At 38.1% G+C, this 27228-nt stretch overlaps 1 protein-coding gene across 1 annotated transcript; it reads left to right on the forward strand.

Annotated features, from left to right (window-relative positions):
- Positions 1 to 54: 54 nt before the first annotated feature.
- FAM91A1 (family with sequence similarity 91 member A1) lies at positions 55 to 27228 on the forward strand. The gene is made up of 24 exons (XM_061373504.1): positions 55 to 255; positions 2067 to 2151; positions 2893 to 3044; positions 3937 to 3994; positions 5686 to 5753; positions 6981 to 7094; positions 8129 to 8219; positions 10437 to 10499; positions 11548 to 11654; positions 12491 to 12529; positions 12635 to 12747; positions 13545 to 13663; positions 14070 to 14182; positions 14378 to 14464; positions 15236 to 15368; positions 16038 to 16186; positions 16647 to 16781; positions 18315 to 18428; positions 19258 to 19330; positions 20568 to 20717; positions 21285 to 21392; positions 21667 to 21790; positions 22649 to 22718; positions 24086 to 27228. The coding sequence occupies exons 1-24, from the start codon at positions 184 to 186 to the stop codon at positions 24260 to 24262; spliced, it is 2514 nt and encodes an 837-aa protein (XP_061229488.1). The 5' UTR covers positions 55 to 183; the 3' UTR covers positions 24263 to 27228.

Raw genomic sequence — 27228 nt, forward strand, 5'->3', positions numbered from 1 at the left:
ACTTCCCCACCGCCCGTACCCCGCGACGACCGCCCCTCCGGTCCCCGCCCCCCCGGAACTGATGTGTGCAGGCGGTTCCGGGGGGCGTAACGCGGAAGCGGCGGCGGGCGGGAGGCAGCGGGCGGCGGGCAGTACTGCCCTGGGCCGGAGCGCCTCCCGGCGGCGGGGCCGGGCCTGCTCGCCATGAACATCGACGTGGAGTTCCACATTCGGCACAACTACCCCTGGGGCCGGCTGCCGGCCAGCGTCAAGCAGGTGCGGGCGGGCAGGGTCCGGGCTGCCGAGTGCCCCGCACGGGGAAGGGGAGGACGGGACAGTGCCGGGCGCGGGGCAGGGAGAGGCGCGGGCTCAGCCCTGCGTGCCCCGGGGTGCCGGCGTGGCGGGGACGTGTGTGGTTGTGGGGAGAGTGAGGACATGGGGCGGGTGCGGGGAGAGGGGGGGGTGTGAGGAGGGTGCGGGATGTACGTGTGGAGGGGGGGCACGGGGGTGCGCGGCCCTACTAGGGAGAGCACCTGTGTATGTGTGGTGTATGTGGGGAGAACGGGGTATGGGAGTGGTGTGGGGTGTGTATGTGGGGTTAAACGCGTGCGTTCAGGGGCTCTGTGAGGAGAGGGGTGGTAGGGGTGCTTTGGAGGTTATGTGGGCAGTGGGAGATGGGGGGTGGGTTCTCTCAGCCTGTGCTGAGGCGGGTGTCCCTCAGCAACCCCAGTGGTGAAAGCTGGCCCAGGACAGGTGTCAGTGTTGGCCTATGCAGCCTTTACTGTGTTTTCGTAGCTTGGGAACTGTTACAGTGAGTGGCTTGAGAAAGAGGAAACCTCATGAAATGTTGATTTGCTGGGTTTAATGGGCCTCTGATAGCAGAGGGGAGGTATTGTGTCAAGTTGAGAGGAGGCGCTCATTTCCGAAGTCTTACGCTGCTTGAAAGCAGATGTTGTTAAACAGCTCCTGCCTGTGCACAAAGGATGAGTAGTAGCTGCAGGCCCTGAGTAGCTGAATTCCTTGAGTTTCAGATTTCAGGTGCTATAAGAGGGGCATGAATGATAATTTCTCTCTACCTGTTCAGCTGAGTGCCCTGCTGTTGGCTGTGTGATTCAGGGTAGAAAATATACCAGTATTTAATGCGTTATCTACTTTAATGTAAGCTTTGGAATGATGCTTAATTTCATGTTAGTCTGTAATATATTTGTACTTCAAGCAAATATTTGGATCCTTCTTTGGATATTTAATCAATTGGACCCTGCCTGTGATATTGGCTGTTTCTTTTCAAATACCTGATTCTTCTGTATGCGTGCAACTTGTTTATCACGTATATACAGTAAAGTACTTTTTTTATACAGGGTTCTTTTTTAACATGAGCATCATGAGGGAACCAGGAAAGGGACCCCCCCTCTTCCCCCACCCCCCCCAAACCCAGATCACTTGCTGCAGATGCAGAGTACAAGAGTAATATGAATAATTTTAAGGGAGCAGTTTTTTAAATAAGGCATTCAAAGCATGAGCTAAAGTTCTCTTTTGTTATCTTCTGTCATGGTAGCCAAGTAATGTGCTGTGCTTACGCCTTGATCTTGTGACCTAAGATCACTTGATGGCCCTACTTGGGTTAAGCTATAACTTGTGCTGTTTCATTATTTGGTTTTTACGCTGTAGGCTGCTTATGTACAGCAGTTGAAGCTTTACCTGTCATTCACCATGCTTGGTTTATTCTACACTACTGGGTAATTCTTCAAGGCTGCAAGATGCTGGATGCTTGGTAAAATGCTTGATGCTTCATGTTTTCTAAACCATTTTATTTGAGAATTAGGTGCTTCCTTTTTCTAATAGAGTGGTACTAGTAAAAAAAAAAGTAACTCTAAAGATTGTTGCTTAAATCTGCATTCTGTGTAGAGAGAGCAGTTTAAAGATACTTTTGACCTCATACGGAGACTAAAGATACCGTAACTGCTGAACTGGGGGACTGCCTTGAGTAATGACAGCTGCCTGCTTATGTTTGCTCATGAGACACTCTGCAGTGGTTTGGCTAAAAGCAATTTTGTGTGTGTCAGCTAAAATGCGTTTATGTTTTCAAGGGTCTTGGAAACTCTCAGAGGGAATATGAAAGGCAGGTCGTACTCTACAGCATCCGCAATCAGTTACGATACAGGAATAACTTAGGTGAGTAAAGAAGCTAAGTAACTTCTAATTGCTACTCAGTTCTTCTGTCTGGAAGCCTCTTTATTGTCAAACTGCATGAAGTAGCTCTAACCAAAGTTCCTTCCTTCCTTCCCTGAAAGTAAATAGTTTTAAATGGTAAAGCATCAAGAGTCTTGACTTTTGAGTACATTTGGCAGCTTTTCTAGCAATGAGGTCTGTAAGTTTGCTGAGTTGATGGATGAACTGAAGTCCTCCTGTAGTTATGCTGCCCTTTTCCAAGGAATTAAGAGATGTTAAGAGAGGATTTGACTAATAAAATAAAGTCCACATCTGTCACTAGATGAGATGTGGACACTGGCCCTGACCCACATGAGCTATTTGCTATGAGTTGTTTGCAGACTTTCAGTTCAGGTTTTATTGACTGCATTCTTTTGTCTTCCCAAAGATAGATAATAGTTTTGCTAATTAAAAGATGATTTTCTACAGCCTGCATGAGTTGTATCTCAATGGGCTGCTTCATGGTAACCTGTAAGATAAATCTGGTCTCTTCTAATGTTGTCCTGAAAGGCTCTGGGAATACTTTTATGTAGAAATCCTTGGATAATGAATGACCTCCACCAGTCCTTTATTTTGTTCTTAACTTTCTGTCAATTGCCATTATACTATTTGTAATCTTTTCATTGTAACACTGGTTTTGTTTGGATTTTTTTTGATTTAACATTATAGAACAATATAACTCTCTTTTTTTGCCTCCCCTTGTAGTTAAGCATGTCAAGAAAGATGAACGCAAATATTATGAGGATCTGTTAAAATACAGTCGAGATCATCTCATGTTGTACCCTTATCATTTGTCTGACATCATGGTAAAAGGTCTGAGGGTAACACCATTTTCCTATTACACGGGCATAATGGAGGTGAGTACAGAACTATGTTCTTTTCTTTCTTAGAGATGTTGGTAATGGCCCTGTAATGCATATGAGGCAGTATCATGTAGTTTGGTTGGTTTTAGGTGGGGTCTGCTAATAAGTAAGGAAAGAGTAAGAAAGGCTTCTAGAGAACTGCTTGTGACTGCAGTTTTATTTCCCCTTCTGCCCCCATGAACCTTTCAAGAGCTGGACTTTGTCATGTGGAGCTGGGGTGGGGCTTACTCTGGCATCTGTCTTTCTCTTTTGGTGTTTGAGATTTGTGACTCTTCACTTCAAACTAAAAGAAATATCTCATTTTATTAGATTAATGAAACAAAGAGAATTACCATTTTTAAAACCCAGCACCTTTGAATGGTTATTTTATTTTGTGTCCTTTTTAAAAAAGACACTTAACCTTATTAGAAGCTTTTTCAAAAGCTGGAAGCACATCCTTTTGTTAAGAGAACAAAGATGGTTCTGTTTTCTGCCAGCACTCTGGCAACCTTCTTCTATTGTCATTGGATATCAGAAGTGCGTTTTTGTATCTTGTGTACAGTGATTGCAGCCATAATGGCTTAGTTGTTAGTTTGCTCTGTTATTACTTTTAGCGATTCCATGTGCTGTTTTTTGTGTAAAGACAGATGCAGTATTATGTTTATTCTTTCAGTCAATATTTTTTAAAAAGCTTAAACAGAAGTCTCATTTTTTTGTGAGACAGATACACAATAAGTTAATGATTACTCAAGTAATTGGCAAGTTTGATAAGGTAACTGACTTTAATAGATTTGGTGTAATTTCATTTTGTTCTTAAAAGGCAGGCAGACTGCTGGACCTGCTTTTCTGAAATGATAACTTTCTTGATGCTGCAGCTAATTTTTCTTGGCTTTTTTTTTTTTTTTAGGATATAATGAACAGTGAAAAAAGCTATGATTCATTACCCAACTTCACTGCTGCTGACTGTAAGTATTCTCTAGTTGCATTACTAGTTGCATCCACTGAGTTGGAAATAAGGAGCTTCTGAAAACAGATTTGTTGGCATCTGTTTGCTTGAACACAAGCATGTGAACAAAGGTGCAGAAGCATTTAACTAAGGATATTAAGGAGCATGTGCTCTCCATACTGAGTTCCATCCATATGGTCAGTGCTGGAATTGGGCTACTGTGAGTGCAGACAGGCAAAACCTTGTGCAGCTTCTGGCCTTGCTTGTATTGCATTCCTGTTTGCTTGGACTTCTGGGATGAAGGTCTTACTCGCTCTTGTGTGTCAGCAAGTTGAGCTGCTGGTCATTCCCTAGTGTGTTTTCTGGCATATGTTGGGAAGAAAGCTTTAGCAAGCCACTGAAAGGCTGAAGGCTGTTGATGCTGCTGTGAATTAGGGTCAGTGAAGATTGAAGGATGATATACCAGGAAAGAGAGGAGAATTTGGTATCTTATGACACTTCCGGATGTCCCAGATGTTTTATTGCGGTTTGTGGGTGTGGAGTAGGGAGATTATGAAAGAAAAAAACATTTAACCTGGTGGAAGAGAACACAGTAAGAGCAGTAGCCTATTGCTAAATCTTAGCAAAATGCAAACTGCTGGCTTAGGGATGGTGTTAATCGAATCTGTCTCTTAGAAGTTATTTATAGCTAAAGACTTAATTCCTCACCTTTGGTATGAATTTATAAAGTTCTCTTTAAGGACGGTGTACAGTCAGATGAGGAGTAGTCTGCAGCTCCTGAAAACAGTTTTGTTTGTGGGTTTGTTGGGTTTTTTGTTTGACAAGATCCTTTAAAAATAAAAACAGTTAACTGTTCCTGGTTTGCCTCTATGTAATGTTCATACTGGAGAAACAGATAAGGGAAGACTTTACATCAGTGCCGCATAACTTGTTGGAAATCTAGTGTTAGTCAGGAGTATGGAGTAGGGAAAGGCTTCCCTGGTTTTTGTTTGTGGTTGTCTCCATCCTCCTCCTGCCCACAATTCTGTTATTTTAGCAGCAGCTGTATGTTAGTAACTATGGTGTAATTAAGTTAATCATCTTTATTAACATTTCATCATAAAAACTAGTGTCAAACTAGAAAGTTGGAGTTAAAACTGAGAATATGGGTTAAAACTAAGGAGTAGCTTTCTAGTATCTGTTCATAGTTCCTTGATGGTTGAAAGCTAGAGATTATGGAATTAAATTTTGATTGAATTTAACTCAACTGTATTTTAATCGTCTTTCTTAGAAGCTTATGTGGCCTTTTATGCTCTAATTCTTAGTTTAGAGTTCTAATCCAGTGTATGGTATGAGCTATGTAAGGGGGAAGAAAAAGTTACTGACCAAAATCTGGTTCAACTTTAGTCCTGTTAATTTGAAGCATAGTTATTACCTGTTGTGAGTGTAGGAGAGAAAAGGGTTGGATTATGCCCTGCTACCCTGTCACTTGAGTGATACAGGATTGGTTTTTTTAATCTGTACAGAGTAAATTAATGGGGAGGGATTCTTGTTTTAGATGCATATGGTTCTCTGTCAAATTGTTAGAACTGAATTGAGCTACTATAACTATCCTTTTAATTTGTGAAGAAAAAGTAATTAAAAATATTATTACAGAAGTAGTCTGATCCTTTGAAGAATGTTTTATGTACCTTAAACCTGTCTTAAAAGAAATAAAACCTTATTTTTCAGGTCTAAGACTTCTTGGTATAGGAAGAAATCAGTATATAGATCTAATGAACCAATGTAGGTCTTCAAAAGTAAGTTTGTCTTTAATTTCCCCTCCCTTTCCTTCACCCTTTTCCCCCTCCCATGTTATTTCATAGGAAGTGAAGAATGGAATAATTTCATGGGCCTGGTTAGTTTAGTAATGTGGCATGTTGTGTTGTTAATTATGTTTCCTGAAGTTAAAAAAGAGCTTTTTAATTTAAAGTCAAAGTTTACTAAAGAAAAAGATGCTCACTGCTAAGCGTGTGCTCCTTTGGGGGTTTGTTTATTTGGTTTTTTTTCAGCTTATATTTTTAGAGCTATATTTACTCTATGGCACCAGATAACTAATATCTCCTGGCCAGTATAAACATGGTAAATGATACTGGTTGTGGAAGAAATACTCCATGTTTCTATGGGTACGGTTGAGATCAGAGTTTATTCTGGGACAGTCCTCTGTAAATTTCTATAGCATGTATGTTTTTCTTTAAGACAACAGTAATGAGTCTGAACAGGCATTGCTGCATGTGAACAGCACATGTGGAAACCACTGCAATGACTGTTGATAGAAATAGACCCTTCAGTTCACAACAGTTTCCTCCTTCAGGAAGCTCTTGCTCTTTCAGTAACTTCATGATGCTCCTCCAAACAAAAGTATGAAAAACATGAAGTTGATAGGGTGAACCAAAAAGTAATGGCTGTACAATGTAAGAGAAGCTGTTTAGGTCTATAAATAAACAATATTCTCCATTTTTGTCTTTCTTGGAGTGACATTTACTCTTATCTTTTTTTAGCACCATGCTTATTGAGAATGTGTAGTACTTTGTCCTTAGAAGTAAATAAAATATGTTCCTAAAATTCTTGGGTGTTTAAGATCCTTGAACGTCTTTAAGATCCCTCATTTGTATACTTTGTTTGCTGTGCTCTCTGACCTGTTCACATTAAAAAATGTCATGAACAGTTTAAATTTGGACTTGATCCTAATGTGTTTGGATATCAGGGCTTTTAAATAGTGACATATACAATATGGATGAAAATATGGGAAGACTTAACAGTATCAGATGTAGGTGATTTTTCTCCTTCCCACTTTCATGTGATTTGAGAGAGGAGGGAAACTTTGACTAAATGACAAAGCTAATAGTGTTTGTATGAATCCAGGCTGTGAATATAAGGTACTTAAAAAAAGATGTTTATAAAAATAAACTTATATAAAGGTGAATGTCTGTTTGCACACATGAAGTGCTCCTTATTACTATCTCAAATGGACTGTACCACTGCAGAAATTTTTCAGAAGGAAAACTGCTCATGATCTGTTACCTGTGAAACCTGTGGAGATCACTATAGAAGCGTGGTGGGTCGTGCAGTCTGGCTACATCACTGAGGATGATATCAAGGTATTTCAGCATGGATAGCATCTCTAATTTCGCTTCAGTACTGATAGCCCCTGAAAACAGGGGCTTCCTTATGTGTAGAATACACAAAGATTACGTTGCAGGTTTATAACAACTCTTACGGAAACAGAGCTCATGGAAATTGTGGTATTTTCTTTGTTGACATATTCTGCCTTTCCCTCCTTTGTACTTTCTGCGCTGTGTACCATACTGAAGTGGTTTTGTGTCAACCAATCTGTGGTAACTAATATGTGTGGTAATGTGCTTTGTAGGGAACAAGCAACAAAATGTGTTTCCTTAAATTAATATTTAAGCCCCAATAGCTCAGTTTTGACTGAATCTTGTGTAATTAGAATCTGAATTAGTACACTTTATATGTTTTCATTGTTTCTACTCCTTGTGTCTCTTTTCATTGTTTGCACATGAAAAACTTGTGAGCTGACTTAATGTTTCATCTTCACTCAACTTCATTCTCATAGCTTCTTTTTATGGTTAGCTATTCGTCTGATCTGGATTTAATTCCTTTTCTGCAAGTCTTTTGTTTAGATTGGAACATTTAAAGCAGTGATGAAAGTTTTTTTTGGCTACTATTTGGAATATCTTAGGCAGTGACTACTTACTTTCTGGCATCTGGTCAACCCAGAGTAGTTAACCTGAAGCACATTACTTAGATAGTGTAATGGGCCTTTTCCTGGAATGGTTCCAGCTGTGTGACTGAAGACTCAGTTGGAAGTTTTAAAGAGCAAACCTGTTATACCGTGGACTTCACTTACCAAATACCTGTTCAATTAAGTACAGTTCCTTGAACATGCATAATTGTGTATGGGGACAAGAGTAAAACATGTTAAGACTTTAACAGGAACTGCAGTGAATTCTTCAGTGCAAATATTTTTATTAACAATATAGATTACTTGCTATATTCTTATATTACTTATGACCGATTTGAGGCTGACATGTTTGAGGTTTTTTATGAGCTGTATTAAGTAAGTTGCATAGACTCATTTCCACTAAAGACTAACGTGCTTTCTTTCACTTAGATTTGTACTACGTCAGAGAAGTCTGCTATTGATAAGATAATTGATTCAGGTCCTCAGCTTGCTGGTGCATTAGACTTCAATGTAGTTCACAGTAAGTTTTTAATGAACATTCCTTTTCTGTTTGGAGATCTTGCTTACTTAGTAAATTCTGAGAGAAGTGTCTGAAAACTAGGAATAAAAGGAAGTGTAGACAGCTGAAGCATAAGAGGAGGTAGAGGAAAATAAAAGCTTGTGTGGACTGCAGTCTAGATCTTGTGAATGATTTAACAGTGAGCCATTAGCAGCTGTTGCTCTGTTATTGTTTGATTCAACAAATACTTTCATTAAAAACTGTCAGTAAAGACAGTGGGGGAGAAGGGTGTAGATGAGGACAAGAGAAACTAAATCAAAAATGTCAGAGTTGGTAATTTGGGGTGGCAAAACGTTACTCCTTTTTTTTGAAGGAGAGTTTTCATGACTTTTGTACTGTTGGAACACCATAAAAATGGGGTTTAAATCTTAGAGACTCTCTTGTTTCCCAGTGGACTGCAGCTGCCATTGAAGAATGATGTGCATATGTCTGCCTGTTTCAGTGTAACAGGTATTAGATACAGACAAATCATTAGGCAAGGGGGATACAAATTCAGTGACAGACTTCTTGAGAAGTCTGTTGGTAAATGCTTGGCTTACTATAAGCAATCAAACCTGTGCACTGAAGTTTGCCTATGAAATTGAGGGAGAATTCCACTCACTGAAGTAGAACAAAACAAAAATCCCAAACCAAAGAGAAAGTATATGAAATTCTAGCTCTGGGGTGTATCTGAAATAGTATAGGGCTTCAGAAAATTCAGATTCTGAAAGATCATGAAATGTTTTCTCTTTACATGTGTTAACTTGTGGAGAGGGTTACAGCTTGGATTTAGTAGGTTTAGAAGGATCTAACATGCCTGTCTACCCTAACTCTTGGGTAGAAAAGCAATGTATAGACTATTAATGTAAAGGACTGCCGGTAGGGTGGGATTTGATGGGAAAAGAGGACTGTTTAGCCCAAACTGTGATGCCATCGATACATTTCATGTACAGTGAGTAAGGATGTATGAGCTGTGAGAGCTGAACCTGAAGGAGAGGCAGTGAAAAGCACCCTCAGCGTGCTGATGGCTTGTAATGTCATCCTGATCCATTATTACACCTGGTTTGTTGGTTGGTGCACGTCAGTTTGCATAGCTGAGTATATGTTGCTGCCTGTGCTGATCAGCTGTATCAAAATCCAAGTTAGTGTAGGTTTAATGTAGGTATTTAATTAAAGATTTTATTTGGGGTAGTAGTTTTACTAGATAAATTATAGATACATACACACATGCTATAGCTGGGGTGAGCTGTGTGTATATTAATCATCCTGGCAATGCTACTTCAGGTATTTAGTAGCACTTCACCTGAGGGTAGTTGGTGTACTTCGTTCTCGCTGTAATGTACGTGTCATAGATGGAGTGATCTTGGGTAATGCCAAGTAAACCACTAATGACAAGTTCGTCTTATTTTATACTATGTAATTTAGCTTTCTGGTTTATTGTTAAAGCTTTTACAGACCTCAGGCTCTAAAGAAAACCATGCTGAAATGTTTTCTGTTTTCTTAAAAGCTTCTCACTGGCTTACCTACACAGCATAACTCAGTTGTGATGCTTTGTGCTCAAATCAATCTCATGGGGAAAGTGTAATCTTAAAATCTGCCATGTTACTGTCCTTTTTCTATGCAAAGTTCATCTCTATCTGCTGGAGCTTTTCTGATGCCTTGGGCAGAAGTGCACCAGAACTTATTTTGGAATAACATAAAAAAGCCTTCTGGTGAAGATGTGAGGGAACTACATGTGAGGACCCTCAGTACTGATGTGGTTTGTGTCCATGCAACGAAGTGTGTGAGTTCCAGCCTAAGTTAGGGAAGAACCAAAATGTAGCCAGCATCCTCAGCTGGCAAAACTAATTGAGGATAAAAATACCTCACTTTCCAGTACAGTGGTGGTGATGAAAATTTAGTATTTGGTCAGTGCTGCATTCATCTTTTTCAAATCTTCTGCTGCTTTGGTCATTCTGCTGTGCTGACCTGAAGTACTTGTAGAGCTCCAGGTGTACTGCATCAGACTGCAAGTAAAGAACCCTGGTTTAGGGTGACACCTGATTAATATTAGATGTGGTTTATTGATCCATGCCTTGCAAAGTAATACTCCACTGTAGAGGAAATTAGGAAAAGTTACTTCAAATTGTGAATTGGCTGATGGGAAAATCTCTGGAAAATGTTGTTTTCTAAAATGTTGTACTTTTTTTTTTTATAAAGGTTTGTATAACAAAGGATTTATTTACCTTGATGTACCAATATCTGATGACAGCTGTATAGCAGGTAAGTAAATATTTAATGGTTTTATACCAATGTTTTCTTAGTTTCATGTCAGTTATCCTGTAGTTCTCTTGTGTGTGGATAAGTTTGCTTAAGGAAAACATTAGAGATATGACATTTTTTCCTGACTAAATGTTTTCAACCCTATTAAAACATTGCCTTTATTGTATATAGGATTTGTTTCAACTTGAATTCTTAGGTTATTTAGTATACATGTTTAGGTAAGATGAGATTCTTTTAAAGAGTTAACAGCATGAATTAGGAAGTATCCTCCTATGCATGTAATGAAAAGGAAAAACGGCATAGAAAAAATAGTTGCCTTGTCAAAAGGATGTGGGGTTTTGAGTCCTATTTTCTAGACAGTTGCAATGTTTTTACAGGTATCAGTTCCATCCTTTGTGGTCTTGTGACCTCAGTTATAGTCATGGGCTTTGTCTGGGGACTGTGTAGGAGTTTGAACTAGCACAGCATGTGGCTGCCCATTAAACAACTCATTATGCTATGCTAGGTCTCAGGGGCTTCTGAATTCAGTATAATCTGCAAAGGCACAAATCATTTAGAACCTGGTCATGCAGAAGCACCTGTCATTGCTGTAGAGGGGATCAGTTAAGTGAAAGTCTTCAAAATACAAGAGCCTTACTGCTTAGATAATAGCTTTGGGAGTCTCAGCTCGGGAGTGTGTGGTAAAGGTGGGTTATTTTGTGTCTAGCTTCAATCAGAGCCATGATTTAGTCTCCATTCACATTACAAAACCATTTCACGGACTGGATGACTGGAAATGATCTGTAGTGGATGAGCTGGAGACTGTAAGACTATGATGTGAGGTAGAGTGGCTCTTCAGGAAAACATGTTGAAATTATTACTCAAGGATTGGGAGAACTTTAAACACCATGTATACTATCTTTAGGCTTTTATTCTTTATGACTGGTAAATCCTCAAAATTATGGGTACTGTGAAAACCAAGTAAGTGTAAACTTATTTTCTGGTTTCATGTGGTTTCAGTTTAATAGGAAAGTTATCAGATCGTAATTTTGCAAGTAATTCTTTTTAGTGCCACCACTTGAAGGTTTTGTGATGAACAGAGTGCAAGGTGACTACTTTGAAACGCTCCTGTACAAGATATTTGTTTCAATAGATGAACACACGAATGTGGCAGAGGTAAGTAAAGCCCTGTGTTGTGGAGATAAGAGTATTTGAAAGGGCTCAAAGCATATTGATGAAAATACTTAATGCAGAGAGATGGATCAATATCAAGTGATTTTATCTAGAGGTATTGGCAGGCTTAAGATCCTACCTGTTTCTTTTATTTTGAATGTAACTAGCAGTGCTTCAGGCTTGAAGTGGTACCTTCAATTCAATGAATCAATATCAGCTGGAATGAATTCATACAGTGGTCACCAATGTAGAGTATTTTATATAACCTAGAACTGGAACAGAATCTGTTTTAATAGTGTGCAGTAAAGGAGATAAATAACTTTTACTTTAGCAGTGAAAACATGCAGGGGGATGGCTTAAAATAAGAATGTAACTTTTGCATAAGTACTTCTAAAAACATTTCTCATACTAAAATCATATAAGTACTTAGTCTCAAAACTTGGTGAATACGCACCTGAAAAATACCTATTGAATATATCCCAGATTTTTCTTCTTTAACTGTCTTCTGATGTACGTAGTTCACCCAGAAATCATAGTGGAAGATAACCTCATATTTCTTTTGCATGCTTTCAAGTGGCACAATCATAGAATCATTGAATAGCATCATAGAATCATTGGAAAAGACCTTCAAGATAATGAAGTCATACCATTACCCCAGGACTGCCTTTATCCCCTTTTTTCACTGCTTTCAATGAAGACAAAATTGTTCCTACCAGTATAGGCTGGGTTTAAAAATAAAGAAAGCCAACAGACAGATGCCAAAGCCACCAAGTAGTAAATTGCTATGCATTGTTAATACTCCGTTGTTAATTCATCTTCCTATTTTATTTCTTTTGTAGCTTGCAAATGTCTTGGAGATTGACTTATCTTTAGTAAAGGTATGTGTGTATAATGCATTTGTTGAACTTGGTATGGAAAGTTCAGTATTGTACAACCTGGTTTCATCCAGCAATTGCTGATTACGTGTATGTGTGTTTCTGCAGAATGCTGTCTCCATGTATTGTCGGTTGGGCTTTGCTCATAAAAAAGGCCAAGTAATAAATCTGGATAATCTTCATCCATCATGGAAGAATGTTCCTTCAGTAAACAGACTGAAGTAAGTGTATAATTACAAGAATACTTGATCCTCTTTCTATTAATCTGATGATAAGGGATAATAATTTAGCCTGTATATTCAATGGGCTATTTTTGTGGCTGTCACTTAGTGCTGCCTTTTTGATATTTTTTTTTTTTGATGCCTAATTGCTTACTTTTCAAGGAGACAAGTGTATGTTTGCTTTAAACTTCTAGGGCCAGAAATAGCAGCTATTACTACAGAGACGGTGTCTCTTGGTACTGCTGTCAGTGAATATGTACCCGAAGTTTGCTTGCTTGCTGTCAAGTACCATTACACTTCTGTCATTGACACTCATATACATGTTTATCTATATTAAATCTTGGGAAAGTGATGTTAATACCAATCAACAAAAGGTTCTCCAAGTTGAAGTACTATGCTTTATTAATTAAGAATTGTCAGGCACTTCTAGTTTTATACCTATTAAGCCATTTAAAATGACATCTATGCCTGAGTTTTCTTTAATGTTAATTTAGACTGGAGATCAAAGTGAATTAGATTAATTTTTTTTCCCCATTGGATTTTTCTTCACCTATGGTGTTTTGATTTTCTCAGATCTCTCTTTTTCAAAATCTGGTATTTTCAACCCCCCAGATAAACTTTTCTGCTGAAGCTAAAGCAGGGCTCTGACAGACATTGAGCTTGACCGATTTAGGGCTTATAAGTATTGAAAGGCATGGATGAGGTATGCCTATGCATGGACTACTAGCACAGAAGGCAGAGATTCTTCTCTGGTGCTACAGTGACCGATAGATGTGGATTTTAATTCACATTAATAGGAGTACTTTGGACCCTCAAAAGATGCTGCTTTCATGGGACAGTGGGGAAAACAGAAGTCCTATACAGGAAGCTGGGTCATCAGCCACAGATACAGATACCAACAGTCAAGATGATCCAGGTTAGCACTATCAGTAAATTTTAATACATTAGGACCAATTATTTTGAGACTTTTAGAGTGCCATAGGCTGTAAAGTGGTCTAGAAATGAGTAAAACAGATTGTGTAGATCCTTTTTTTATATGGAATATACAGTGGGGGCGGTGGTATCTACTACATGTTTAAAATCCTTAAGCCAGATAGCTTTTTTTGTGAAGATGAGGCTGATCTGTATTATAGATATCAATTGATGCAAAGATACCAACTTCTGAACTAAGTAAATCAGTAACTTAGCAGTGATAAAGGAATTCTGTTCTACTCAGTATGGCAATAACTTTTCCCCCTTGTTTATTTAAGTGAATGAAACGTGATGATTGTATTTAAAATTGAATAAATATGATCATATATTTTCTTTTTGTTCTCTGTTAGCTGAAACAGCCAGCGTGAGCAGCCTGAATCTGTCTAGTGGACACACAAAGCGTATTGCCTTCCTGTTTGATTCTACTCTCACTGCCTTTTTAATGATGGGAAATCTTTCACCAGTATGTCAAAGTTCTTCAATGTTTTATGCCGAGAGTAAATACATAAAGCTCTAAAATACTTTGACTTCAATATAATGTAGCTGTAATTACTTAAAAAAACCCTGTGGTTTTTGTTGTTAAGAAATGTTTTTTCTTAATGAAATTTCTACTTGCTTATTCCATTCTCAAAGAAATGAGACAGTTTTGTTGTTCCAGAACTTGAAAAGTCATGCAGTCACGATGTTTGAAGTTGGGAAACTGTCAGATGAGAGTCTTGACAGCTTCTTGGTGGAGCTGGAAAAGGTAATCTGTTACATGTTTGATCAAATTTTTTCAGCAGTTGAGGTCTTAAAGGGCCCTCAAAACCCCAGTGTCTTCATTGTTTAAACCTGCTTATTTAGCAATACAGTGGTAAGAGCAAGCATATCTTATCATATCGAGCCTAAGTGGTTCAGTTTAAGTGTTTCTGATTCACAGCATTTATATGTCTGGCATCTATACAGGGACACTTCATGCATGTGCATAAGTATGGTGAGTCTGATGGGCAAAGTTGAGTTTATGATCTACATGTGTCCAATGTATCTATACACACCTGCATTAGGGCTTGTTCAGTGGAAATCACTTTTTTTTTTTTTAGTAAGGTGTTAATATTTCTGAAAGCTTGCACATCATTTTTGTAGGAAAATTTGGCCATTATGTCCTGGAATGTTTAACCTATCTACCTGTTAAAGATAGTTCCAGAAGGACAACTAGAAAATTATGTAGGAGGACTGCTGTTAATTGCTGTGTAATTTTATACCAGTCAGGATGACTGGACATTTAAATCCTTTTACCTAAACTCTTGAGTTGTAGTTCTGATCTATAGATACCATCATTGTGTACTCTTTGACTACCATGGTCAAGACTCATTTTTCATTTAATAGTTGCTGTAGATCACCGTTGCATTTAAGCTTCAGGGTTGTTACTCAATTACAAAGCTTTACAATTTTCATTTGTTAGTCTTTCCTGTTGTGTAATTGATGCTTGTGGAATCAACCTGTCATTTTTATGCATTTATTTTCATTTCTTGTTTAGGTTCAAAGCACAGGTGAAGGAGAAGCACAGCGGTACTTTGATCATGCACTAACACTGAGAAACACAATCCTGTTTTTGAGGCATAATAAAGACCTAGTGGCACAAGCTGTACATCCTGATCAGCCCAGTAACGGTACAGTGAATGCCTGAGGAATTCCTTCTAAGTTTGTTTGCTTATCTGCTGTGGACTCAGCTATCTGATTAAGCTGCTATTTTGGAAAGCAGTCTGTATCCTACAAATTTAAGACTATTTTAGAGCCAAAACATCACTTTTTCATCATTCTTTGAACCTGCATTCCTGGGTTTACCTGCTGAATGACATGTGGCTGGCAAAGCTTGGACTTAAGATCTAATGCAACAGATTAAAGCATAATGATGGCAAGAGAGGCTGAACTTGGTTAAGAGATTGGTTTCAGATCATGTGCTTCTGAAGGCCATATAAAGGAGTCATTGTTTATTCAGGATTGTTCTGTCACAGAAACATTTTTCAAGTCAGTGGTCTTCTAATGAGCATTGATTTCTTTTGTTTTTCAAATCTTACCCTGCTTCCTCAGTATTTCTGTGCTTATTTCCTTGCATCAGTTCATTCCTGAGGAGCAAACTGTAGTTCTGTGCCAGACAATCCTGTATGACTTAAGTTGCTAAACTGATGTACAGATTTATTAAAATTCATTCCAGTCACTTAGAACTTGTAGAAAATATTGTATTCATGGCTTAGAGGAGAATGGAAAATATGAAATCATAGTTTGGGTTGTATGTTCTGCTTTAAGTGATGATTTAATAATCTTACATTTTCGTATAGGTTTTCCCTTGGACCTCTTACGTTGTGAGAGTTTGCTTGGCTTGGATCCAGCTACCTGCAGCAGGGTTCTCAACAAAAACTATACTCTGCTGGTTTCCATGGCACCACTCACCAATGAAATTCGTCCTATCAGCAGTTGTACACCTCAGGTGAAAAAATACTGGAGTTTTCCCCTCCTAGTGTCTAGAAATACAGTGTCTTCATAGCTTTGTTTTGGATACATCTAACTGATACGCCTTTTAAAGTGATGCAGTTATTGACAAGTAGAATAATATTGCAGTTCACAAAAAAAAAAGGTGTTTAGTGAGGGAAAACTGGACTATTTAGTAAATTAAATGTAATTTATTGACTTTACTTGATAAATTGTTAAGGACAAGTATTTTGTTCTTGAATTTATGTTGGTCAAAATACCGTACTTGCACCTTTCTGTAGAGTCTTGCAGTAGTGAGCTAAGCACCTAGAGTATCATCAATAGCAGAGTAATGGATTTGATCTCCTGTGCTGATAAGCTAGATTTATATTTATTTAAAACTATTGATTCTGAAATTATATGTGCATATAACAGTTGCAATATTAAGTTCCTTCTCATTTCTTGAATAATCTGTTTAGCATATTGGACCTGCAATACCAGAAGTTAGTTCAGTTTGGTTCAAACTGTATATATACCACATAACTGGACAAGGGCCACCCTCTCTGTTGCTCTCTAAAGGAACACGTCTTCGAAAGCTTCCAGACATCTTTCAGGTAGTGTATGTGTGGATTTATTCTCCCTCCCTTCTGCAGACACTTCAAAGGTAGGTTGTACGCTATTTAGGGGTAACGAATGAGGTCAGGGGTACAGTTAATTGTAGGTGATGTGCCTTTTCTAGAAGGAAATACTATATAGTATTTTGGTTTGTTTTCTTTCTACGTTTTGAAAGAAGAATGCTCCCTTGTCACAATGTGACTCCAGTGTATTTGGTGCTACCCCCTTCAATTTTAGTGTAAAATGTGGTACTGCAGTCACTGTGAATTTAATCAGTGCAAATGATTGACTCATGCCTGAAATACTTCAGATGCTACCTTGTCCCATTCTCTCTCTGAGATGCTAATAAGGACAAATTTGCCATGAAGAAGTACTGTTGGGTATTGCGTATGCTCGTTAAGCCTAGGTAGAAGTGGCTATAGCAACTTACAAACTTGCCTGAACCAAAAATTGTAACTGTCAACTTTGATTTGAAAGGCTGGAGACACTTGGCAGTGTTTGCGTTTGGTTTGGAATTGGTAAAATAATATTGTTCAAATATATAGTTGCAGAGAGGCCTCCACAGTTTTCGTGTCATGATTCTGAGTAAAGATTTGAGGAGCTAAATACATTAGAATGGTATGGAGACCTTCAGCAGTCATCTCTGGCTCTAGGATTTATATATATATATTTTCCATTCCTCAAACCTTTCACATAGCCGTTCCCTTTCCAATTTCAAACATTCTGTAGACACCTCTATTTCTAAGATTCACTTTAAGATAACATAGGATTAAGTGAATCTAGGCTTCTAAGCAGTAAGACCATTGGTGATGAGTTTGGTTCAGACTTTAGTCTGTCATTAGCTTAAACTGCCAGTAAATGTATGGAGGGTGCAGTTTTATTTGTAAAAATCATTTAGTGTGGTAGCCTTGGAAAGCCTTGGAAAACTTCAGTACTGCTTGACTCTGTGTGCTGATAGCTGAGATTTTCTTGTACTAGATGATCCCACATTCTGCACTGTCACAGACTTACTGGAGCTTTTTTCCTCTATGTGCATATGTGAATGCTTCTCTCCTGTTGCTGTTTTGTAGTGTCCTCTTAAGGAACTGTCAAGACATTTCTAGAAAACTTATGGAGATGCAGGGGAATAAACTGAAAACTGAGAAACTAGGGTTTCCAGTCCTTCCCCATTGGATAGGTTTTTTGGGGATTGATACGCCATTGTTCTTTGTAGGCACTATTACTTTATCTAGTTTATATTTTGCTTTTAAGTTTGTGGGATGATTTTCATCTCCTATCTGCTAGGAGGCTGCCATAATGGCCATACAGCTCTACAGGACTGGCTGGGAGATGTCTCCTATGCAAAATAACATCCAAACTTTGAGGTTGGCAAACTTCTGAGTGATCCTTGGTACAAAGTATTACACTGTGGAGTTGTAGTTACTTGTGGTAACTAATTACAATAGGATAATGCCTAACTTCTTAGTATTTTACTTTATGTGCTTGGCTAGTCCATTACTGCTGTAAATACTCTTTTAATTTCTCTCTTCTAGGCTTATGATCGCTTACTAATAACATCTTGGGGTCATGACCCAGGAGTAGTTCCTACTTCAAACGTGCTCACAATGTTGAATGATGCTTTAACGCATTCTGCAGTTCTAATTCAGGTACAGTGTGCTCTGTATAAGTGATGAAAACATGCATGATTTTTTTCACTTAACCTGTTATGTTGTATAGGAGATATAGGACAATGCAGGAGAGCTGCACTTTTGCCAAGAGCTGAAAAATATGTTCAACTTCTGTAGCCAGTGCTGCTATGATTCAGTGGTGTTGAAGACATAGGGTTTGAACTGAATGCATATTATGTGTGCATTATTGTATTACAGACAAACAGAATTGAGTTTTGCTAGCTAAAAGTGAGGTGTGGATTTATAAGAGTGGGAATATTGGTAACTGGAATAAAAGTGAAGAGCTCACAAGCTTTTTAGACAGCAGTGGTGTAAGGTAACTGGGAGTATGAACTATTTATTTGAGAAACACACTTTTTCAGAGTGCTTAGTATTTAGCTCCTATGGTAAAGTATGAATAAAACATGCCCCATACATTGGGTTCATCTGTTTGGAAGAAGTAAAATAGCTTTGTCTTCTGTTTCTTCTATTCAGCTGAAGTCTCAGAATTAATCATTCAAATAAATAGATGCTTAATATTGTGAGAAACATAAAATTACACATTCTCAAAGGCCCACTTGTAACTGGAGAGAAGAAATTACCCCTTTTTAGTGAAGTTTAACTTCACTGTATTTACTCCTGTGTATTTTATTTAATTATGTATTTCAGCTAACTGAAATGTATAAACTGTTCAGAACTTTAATGTATAAATGTCTATCTGTTCATTTGCTTCAAGGTCACTGTTGGTCCTTTAAAGGGAGCATAAGTAGGGCTAAGCTAAGCTGATGATTATATCTTTCTGCTTCTAATTTAATTTCTTGATGTTCAGGGGCATGGCATGCATGGAATGGGAGAAACAATGCACATACCTTTCCCATTTGATGAAGCCGAGCAGCAGGGAGGTAATCGACTGTTTAATGTGATCTCTATGCCACCGTATTTAACTTTCTTGCACATTACCTTGTGCTGTCAGGTTGCGGTAATCCTTTTAATAGAGATTTTCTTGGACTTGCAAGTCAAGTTGATAAGAAAATTGAAAGACCTATTTAGATTGTTAAGAAGTCTGATCTGAGCTTAGACATACAGTCTTTTCCTTTGTAGCTTACCTGTCCTAATTAGAATGTGTTTTCTGGCCTGTCTTCTTTCCTAGCCCAGATGTAAAGAAGTAACTCCCACAAACACCTCTGGATTTTTCTTTGGGCACACTTGCTTATTAACCAGCATATTTACTAACTGAATAAATAATAGAATATATGGAAGATTTTAGCATCTCTTTAACTGTAAGACTGATGAGACCAAAACTGACCAAACAATCTTGATTAGTAGCACTAGAAACTATTATGGATGGGTTTTCCCTCGGAAGAGCTTAGCTAGCAAAATCTGTTTCTCCAAAGTCTGCCTAGCTTGAATGGTTTTGAAAGGCAGGAATTAACATACTCTGAAATACTACTGATGAGTGGGATACAAGATTGGCATAGTTGAGGCCGTAGCCTTCCCAACTGAGAGCTATCATAAAAAGTATGCATTGGCAGATATGAAATCTAAAGTTATTTAAGCCACATAGAAGAACCTGGGCCAACTAGAAATAAAGCTAACTTCCTAATTTTGTTTTTATTAGGTTCAAAATGAGATACTTTTATATTCACTCTGTCTGGGATGTCTGTTTTGTTTGTTGTTTTTTTTTTTTACTTAATGCTAAGTGAAAAATCTTGAAGGCATGAACAACTCAATGTCGAAGCTCCTTGTTAACCTCTAATACTGTATTCTGATTCTTTGGAATTTCAGATACGTGGGACATGTATCTTGTATTGAATTGTCCAGCTCTTTCAGTGCCAGTACTTTATGGCAGTCTGATTCCTCTGCTGTCTGTATGTGTCTGTGTGTGAGAGAGAGAGACTTCTGTTTGCATTTTTTGTTCTCCTTTGCTCTTTTACTGTACTGTAAAATAGTAACTAGTGTTTGGTGTGGAAAGACTGTTATTATCTGTCATCCCAGACCTACCAATGTGATCGCTAAGATGGAATACTACAAGAGAAAAAAAAATCAGATAAGAAACTTAGTCTGGCCTAGAGATGAACTGTAAGGTTATGGAAGAGGTTTCTCATAAAGTAAGCTGGAATATGTGTTGTTTCCTACTAGACTTCTCTCGTGTGAACATGGGCATTCATACGGCTTTAAAAATACTGAGAAACAAAGTAGACTTGCAGCACTTTTGTGGCTATGTCACTATGCTGAATCCTTCAAGTCGGCATGCTAACAGGAAGCTGAGCGATGCTTCTGACGGAAGAGGTTGGTAACCAATAATAGTCATTTTTGACTGTGTTCCCTTAATTTTGCTTACAATCACTTTCACAAAGGATTAAATTCTTTGCTTTGGAACTCTACGAAATACTGTCCAAGACAGGAAATCATTTTGTGTGCAAATCTATTGGCAGTAGGTTTATTATTCTTTGTGACTAGCTAAGAAATTGCAGATACTGCTGAAAGAAATCATTGGACTAGAACAGTCAAAAGAAGAAAAAAGAATAATTTCAAAGTTGTGTCATTGTTACAGGCAAGAACTTAATCTTCGTAAGTGTGTTTAGTGTGAGGTGTCCCTGCCCATGGCAGGGGGGTTGGAACTTGATCTTAAGGTCCTTTCCAACCCTAACTGTTCTATGATTCTATGACTCTATGGTTCTATCCCTAGTGACTAAGCCCTAAAATATGAGTCAGGCCATATGTATCTCTATATCCCCTCCTCCAGTTCTATAGCTGTCTGGTCTTTAGGCAAAGCTTGTGTCATGTTCCTTACATCCATTGGTAACTAAATTTATATTCATCTGTATGTTAATGTAAGAATTGCTTCACCTTTAGGAGAGGCTGACCTAGCATCAGGATCTGATGTGAATGGGAGTACAGAATCATTTGAGATGGTAATAGAAGAAACCCCAATGGATTCTGCAGTCAAGCAAAGCCTTGAAGGTAATAAGATGGCAGATGGTTTGTACTAAACATTTTCAGTCCATTGAGATATATTGGTTTTAAGGATCTGAACACATGGTTTTTGAGTATTGTCTGGGACAAGTGCCACGCTTCCTCCTCAAATTCATTTTCCCTAAATCTTCGAGCAGTTGCAAATGTCCTGTCTTAAAAAGAGTGAATCATCCAGTGGATTCTGATCCAACTGATTCTGGGGTCAGTATTCTTCCTTTGTCTTTTCTTCAAATTTGGTTGTCTCTTGGTTTACTTCCTGTAGTACCCACAACAGAACTGGAATGGGTTCCCCTGGAATTATGCTTTGGCATTCCGCTCTTCAGCTCCGAGTTGAATCAGAAGGTCTGCAGAAAAATTGCCACTCATGGATTATGTAGAAAGGAAAGGTGAGCTGTGATTTATCAGCTATTGGTTTAACAGGTTGTATGTGTTATGTCCAGAGGTTGTGCAAAAAAATAATACCTACAGCTCAATGACTGTAATAGAACTGAGCCAAGATCAGGAAATGAAAGTAAATTTGGGTGCCTTCCTGCTCATTTCCCCTTCCTAGCACTGGCTTGCTTTCTTCCTCCTCACTGTTGAGGGGTGGGGGTGAGAGGACGGCTTACTGGTAATGCTTTGATGTAAAATGCATTTAGCTCTTGTGGAAATTGTCTTTACTATTGGTATCCTATTTGCCCAGTTTAGTCATGGCTTATGGTCATGCTACCTTCTGCTTTTTACTGTAGCTTTTCTTTATGAAGGATTACTCTTTCAACAATGGGATTTTGTGGTTTATTTGTTGTTTGGGTTGTTATTTTTCTTTCCGGGCATAGTTCTAGGGAACAAAAATAAGGTTGCTTGAAAATATGGCTTAAGGATTTTATTATAGTAGTTGACCTGCTTTTTAAGTGTGTCACTAATCTGTTGCTCATGCCATGTTACCATACTTTCATAGATAAGCATGAGACATGATAAATTCTAATATATTAATGTCTTATGTAAAATAGCATTTTTCAGTTGCGATAGTTTTACTTTAGTGTGGTGCAAATGGTAGGGAAAATAGCATTTAGCTGACTAGACTCAAGAGCAGGTAAGTTAAGCACCTTTTCAGTGATGACAATATTAAGCTTTCTGTGTGAAGCTTTTAGCTTTGTCATGTGATATTACATACTACTAGAGTTACTTGTGAGCAAGTTACTATAGTGGTAATAACAAAAGTTTATGCACCTCAGACATAACTTCCTCTCTTTTGTTTTTGACAGCCTTCAGAAACTCTTACATTCCAGTAGAAAACTGTCTCTTCAGGTCCTTAATTTTGTTCATTCATTCCAGGTAAGGAACAATAATCCAGATGTAAATCATTCTGTATAGTCTGTCATCCCTTTTTGCCCTCCTTCTTGCAATTCTTGGGTGGATGGAAACTTGCATGGTTTGGTTTTACTTATTCTTTACATGGTAATTTTGTAGCAGTACTATCAATGTCAGATGCTACTGGTAGTGAAAAGTGAGTACTTCCCTATCCTTTTTCTAGCCTTATTTAATACTTATCTCTTCTGTGGTTGCTTCTTATGTGTAATTACTTTCACTGCACAGCACAATTGTTCTTCACTCCTCCTGTTGTAACACAGCCTCCTCTGCTGGTTACTTGGTTGCTTCTTAGATATGTTAGGGAGACTTACTGCAAACCATGGATATTCTGATCTTTTGAGATTTTTTTTATCTGCATCTCAAGTCAATGCTGTTCCTGTAGGAAAAATAATATCCATTAATGTGTATTTCATTTAAGTTACTTTTTACACTACTCTAGATCCTCTAGAGCTTGGTGTTGAATGAGTATAAATATGAAAAGTTGCATATTCTGAGAGGATGTTTCTAAGAGCAGGGAATAGTGATTTTGTGTAGCAAGTAAGTAGAAATGCCAGGTCTGCAGCCTGCTATAGTTCTGCATGGAAGTTTAAGCTAGCAAAGCATGTCTACATGTAGCATGGAATCTGCTTAGCTGCTTATGTCTTACAGTACTTTTCTCTGAAACTGTCTTTACGGTAAGGAAAGGAACTTGCAAGTTACTTAACCAGGTAGTGTTATGGATGGGGTCATCCTGAAACTGCCTCCTTATGAGAATGTTGGAGATTTCCAGTAGGTTTGAAGCCTTGAAACCATCTGTCAGTCTCAAGTGGCTCCTGTTCTAATCTCTCAGCTCTTTTCTCTGAGATGCACTTCTATTGCTGAAGAAATAAAAGGTGTTGAAGTGATTTTTAAATGGAGAAAACCAAACTTCTGGGAAATAAAACTACTCTAAATATGATCAAGTCAGTGCCTCCAAATACATATATACCTCTTATCACAGTATGGGATAAACAGCAGTACGATAGTTGTCCTGACGATTTTATCTTTGCATTCATTTTGCTAGGTCTTTCCTGCACTTTTAAGCTTCAGGCTTCCCTGAAGGTTTCTTGGAAGCCAAATAATGTATGCACAGATGCAGGTGATGCAGCTGTATGCTTATTTCATGCTTCCCATTGTTTATTCTCCTTTTACTTCCATAATGGTTTGGTATTTATTGGATTAAAGTAACACGCTTCAGAAACAGTAAGTGTATTTGTGGATTAGATCAGCCTGTAATATTCGACCTGTTAAATCCTTTATTGTTTGTCTTGCTTTTAAGACACTATTTTTTTTTTTCTTCCTTTTGCTTTTAGGAAGGTATTTCAACACTGGATCAGCTCCATGATGCTGGTTCTTCAAGTTCTCTTTTGCAGCCTATTTCTTCAGATATGGGTGTTCCACTTCCTGCCAAGAATCTTGTGTTCAAAGAAGGCGTATTATCCGAATGGAATGGATGGTCCCCTTCCTCAGTTTATTTCAACCACACCTAAGGAACAGATCAAGTAGGGGTTCTCATGCATTGATCACTAAATGCCTTTCTTCTATTATGATTAATTCCTAGTGCCAACCACTAAGAAGTGTACTGCTGCTGCAGCATAACCCATGTAAAAGTAGTGTTACAAAATATGTTGTGTTGCAGTATTGGGGGAGTGCTTAAACTGTCTAGAACTTGTTACACATTACTGCATATCTTGCTGCAACAGAGAGCTTTTTAGCTGTCAGCACTATTTTTACCTTGAGACAATCTTTCTTTTATAACTAAACATGCCCTTTCTAGGCTTTCTGATGATTGTTAAATTTCTATGCTGTCACCACAAAATTGCAATAGTAGTTTTCTATGTTCGTTACTCAGACATAAATTCTGTTTAGTTTTGTACTGTATTACTGAAGATCTTTCTGTATAAAGGTAAGAGATTCAGCTCTTCCTCTGAAAGCTCAGTGATACCAACTGTTTAAAACAAAATATGGTGATATGGGGCATTAAGAATTGTTGAATTCTGTAGTTCAGCTTAACACTGGGGCCTTGGCAAATCAGTACAATGCAAAGAGATTTGATGCTTGCAGGAGGCTGAGTTAGTGCAGATGCAAAGGCCTGCTGATCATTTAAGGCCACTTTGAAGATGAGTGGCGCAGTTTCACCTCTGGCAGAATTTGATGGAGGCACAGAATTATGGAAGGGCTGAAGTGGCCGGCTGTGCTCATGGGGTACTTCATGATAAGGGATTCATCTTGTTCTTTATATAAAACCAGGAGTGATTGAGATTTGATCACACTGGGAGTTAGTCTCTTATTGTTATTTGAAGCTGGTCATGATTGCTGTGGGAAAACTCCTGATGTTGTAAGTTGAGTTTAAGGTAGATAGCTAGATCTGTCCTGTTGATTAATGTTCGTAAGAACAGAGCTTTTGATTTTTCACGGTAGTCATTAGTAAAGGAAGATGACAGCAGAGAATGTGTAGGCAGAGGCTTCTCTAATCTGTTTTCCTTGAACCATGAGCTGCTGCTGCTGATAAACATTAACAGTGAGCTGTTTCATTTAAAATCACATTCTGGCTCTATTTGTATGGGGTGATTTTATGTAGCATGATTTCACTTTGTTTATATTAGGCATTAAAAACTTTTTGCCTGCTTAAAAAGAATCTGTCCCATTGAGCACACAAAGAGAAGAGATGTAAAATGTTAAGACTCTTAACCCAGCTGTCTAAAGAACTCTGACAACTCTTCTTTACTGGAACTGCCTTGTTTTAAATAGTCCTCATTAAAAATGAGACTTAACTGTCTTGTCGTCACAAGCCTACAATATGTGATGGACCAAGAATCTGTGGCGTAGGTGATGGTGGACAACAGCAAGGAGAAAAATGGCAACATTTTGATTTGTATCTTTTTCTGCGTGGCTGTAAGAAAAAACATGACAGAAGTTCGCAAAGGACAAGTTTACCACCACAGGATAACGCAGTGACTTCAGTTACAACTGTGAAAATCCCATTCTTCCTTTTAACCTATGCTTTATATACATTCCTAAAGTGTGTAAGTGTAGGACTTGGGCTTTAAGAAACTGGATCTGTAGTACTTCAGTTTGCTCAGTGCTGCTTTCTTACATCTGTTGTGGTTTTGTATTCTACCAGCAGCAGCTGAACTTGGTATTCTGCATATATAATGGAGCTAGATGATCTATATAAAGTCGATCATTTACACTACAGTGACTTTTATACTGGATGTGCGTATTCTCCATAGCATTTTTTCTAAGTTGCCTTATTTCCTTCAAGAGAAATTTAAAGAGGACTTGGATGTCAATCTGCTAGAAATGCCAGAGGAAACATTTACTATGAGAATTGTTATGTGGAGATTAAGCTAATACCTAAGCACGGTAGAGGAACTAAGCAGTAGGTGATGTCTTACACTTTAAGTACTGTAGATATTACTTCAAGTGCTACAGGGAGCTGCAGTAGATGAACTAGTTTGCTGTATAGTATCAGATTTTGCTACGCACTGTCTGTACTGGTATGTAAAGTGATGACAGTGCAACTTGTATGGAAGTTTGAAAATAGATGAAAATTTCTCATTCTCACTGCATATTCTTCAGTGTTACTAAGTGAAGGATACCCTTTGTTATTAGGTTGTCTAAAGTCAAGTTTCTAAATAAAAATAGCTTGCTCTTCAGAGTTGTTAAATACCCATCATTTTACAGTTACTGGTGAGAATTCCAGATACATTACAGTTTCTTAGACCTGAGCCACTCTAATTTAAGTGTCAACACGAGCTTAGGATCTTGTTCAAGTCTGTATATCTGAAGTTTACTGAACAGATTGCAACCAAAGAAGTCCATAAAATACCTGAAACTCAACTACAGCGCCAGTGCTTGGGATGGTCCAGAGGCTTTACTCAAAGTATGTGACTTTTGTTTTAAATATGGTGTAAAAAATAAGATCTTAAAGATCGTCATACCAAAATAAAGTATTTTATATTGTATTGCAAATAAAGAAAAATTAAATCAATTTCTTTTCTTCAGGTAGTTTCATTGACAGTCATGAAAATCACATGCATTGCATACTGTAAAGCTATTTGAATTTTGTCTTCAGTGAGGTTTTTAACTTGCATAAGACACATTGGCTTTGTGCTCTGGCACAACCCAAGTAGTGTTCAGTCTAGATGCATATACCTAAAGATGCTCAGAAGCCAACTAGAAGGTGTTACGTTTGTTTTCAGGTTTTTTGATCATGACATCACAGTTCTTTTTTTTCGTTGTTCTCAAATCTTTCTTTGCTTCCGTGTTCAGTGTTCCAGATGGTTTGTATTTGTATGATGGTTTTAAAGTACAACTGTAACTGAACCCAGTTGTGCTCTTCCAGTGTGACATTGTTAATATTATACATTGAACTGTACAAAGTCTGTGTTCAATTAAATTATTGGCACATGTAACAGATGTTTACAAATAAACTGTGGTGTAGGTTAAACCA

Source organism: Neopsephotus bourkii, unplaced genomic scaffold (assembly GCF_033783945.1).
Source record: "Neopsephotus bourkii isolate Nb327-2 ecotype Australia unplaced genomic scaffold, CSIRO-AGI_Nbou_v1 NB_1630, whole genome shotgun sequence".
Lineage (NCBI taxonomy): Eukaryota > Metazoa > Chordata > Aves > Psittaciformes > Psittacidae > Neopsephotus > Neopsephotus bourkii.

Bases quoted from the DNA above. Each gene is read 5' to 3' on its own strand.
- FAM91A1 (XM_061373504.1), top strand. From the start codon at position 184: ATGAACATCGACGTGGAGTTCCACATTCGGCACAACTACCCCTGGGGC. The intron at 5,754-6,980 runs GTAAGTTTGTCT...GTACCACTGCAG, and splicing joins ACCAATGTAGGTCTTCAAAA to AAATTTTTCAGAAGGAAAAC. The intron at 21,791-22,648 runs GTGAGCTGTGAT...TGTTTTTGACAG, and splicing joins GGATTATGTAGAAAGGAAAG to CCTTCAGAAACTCTTACATT.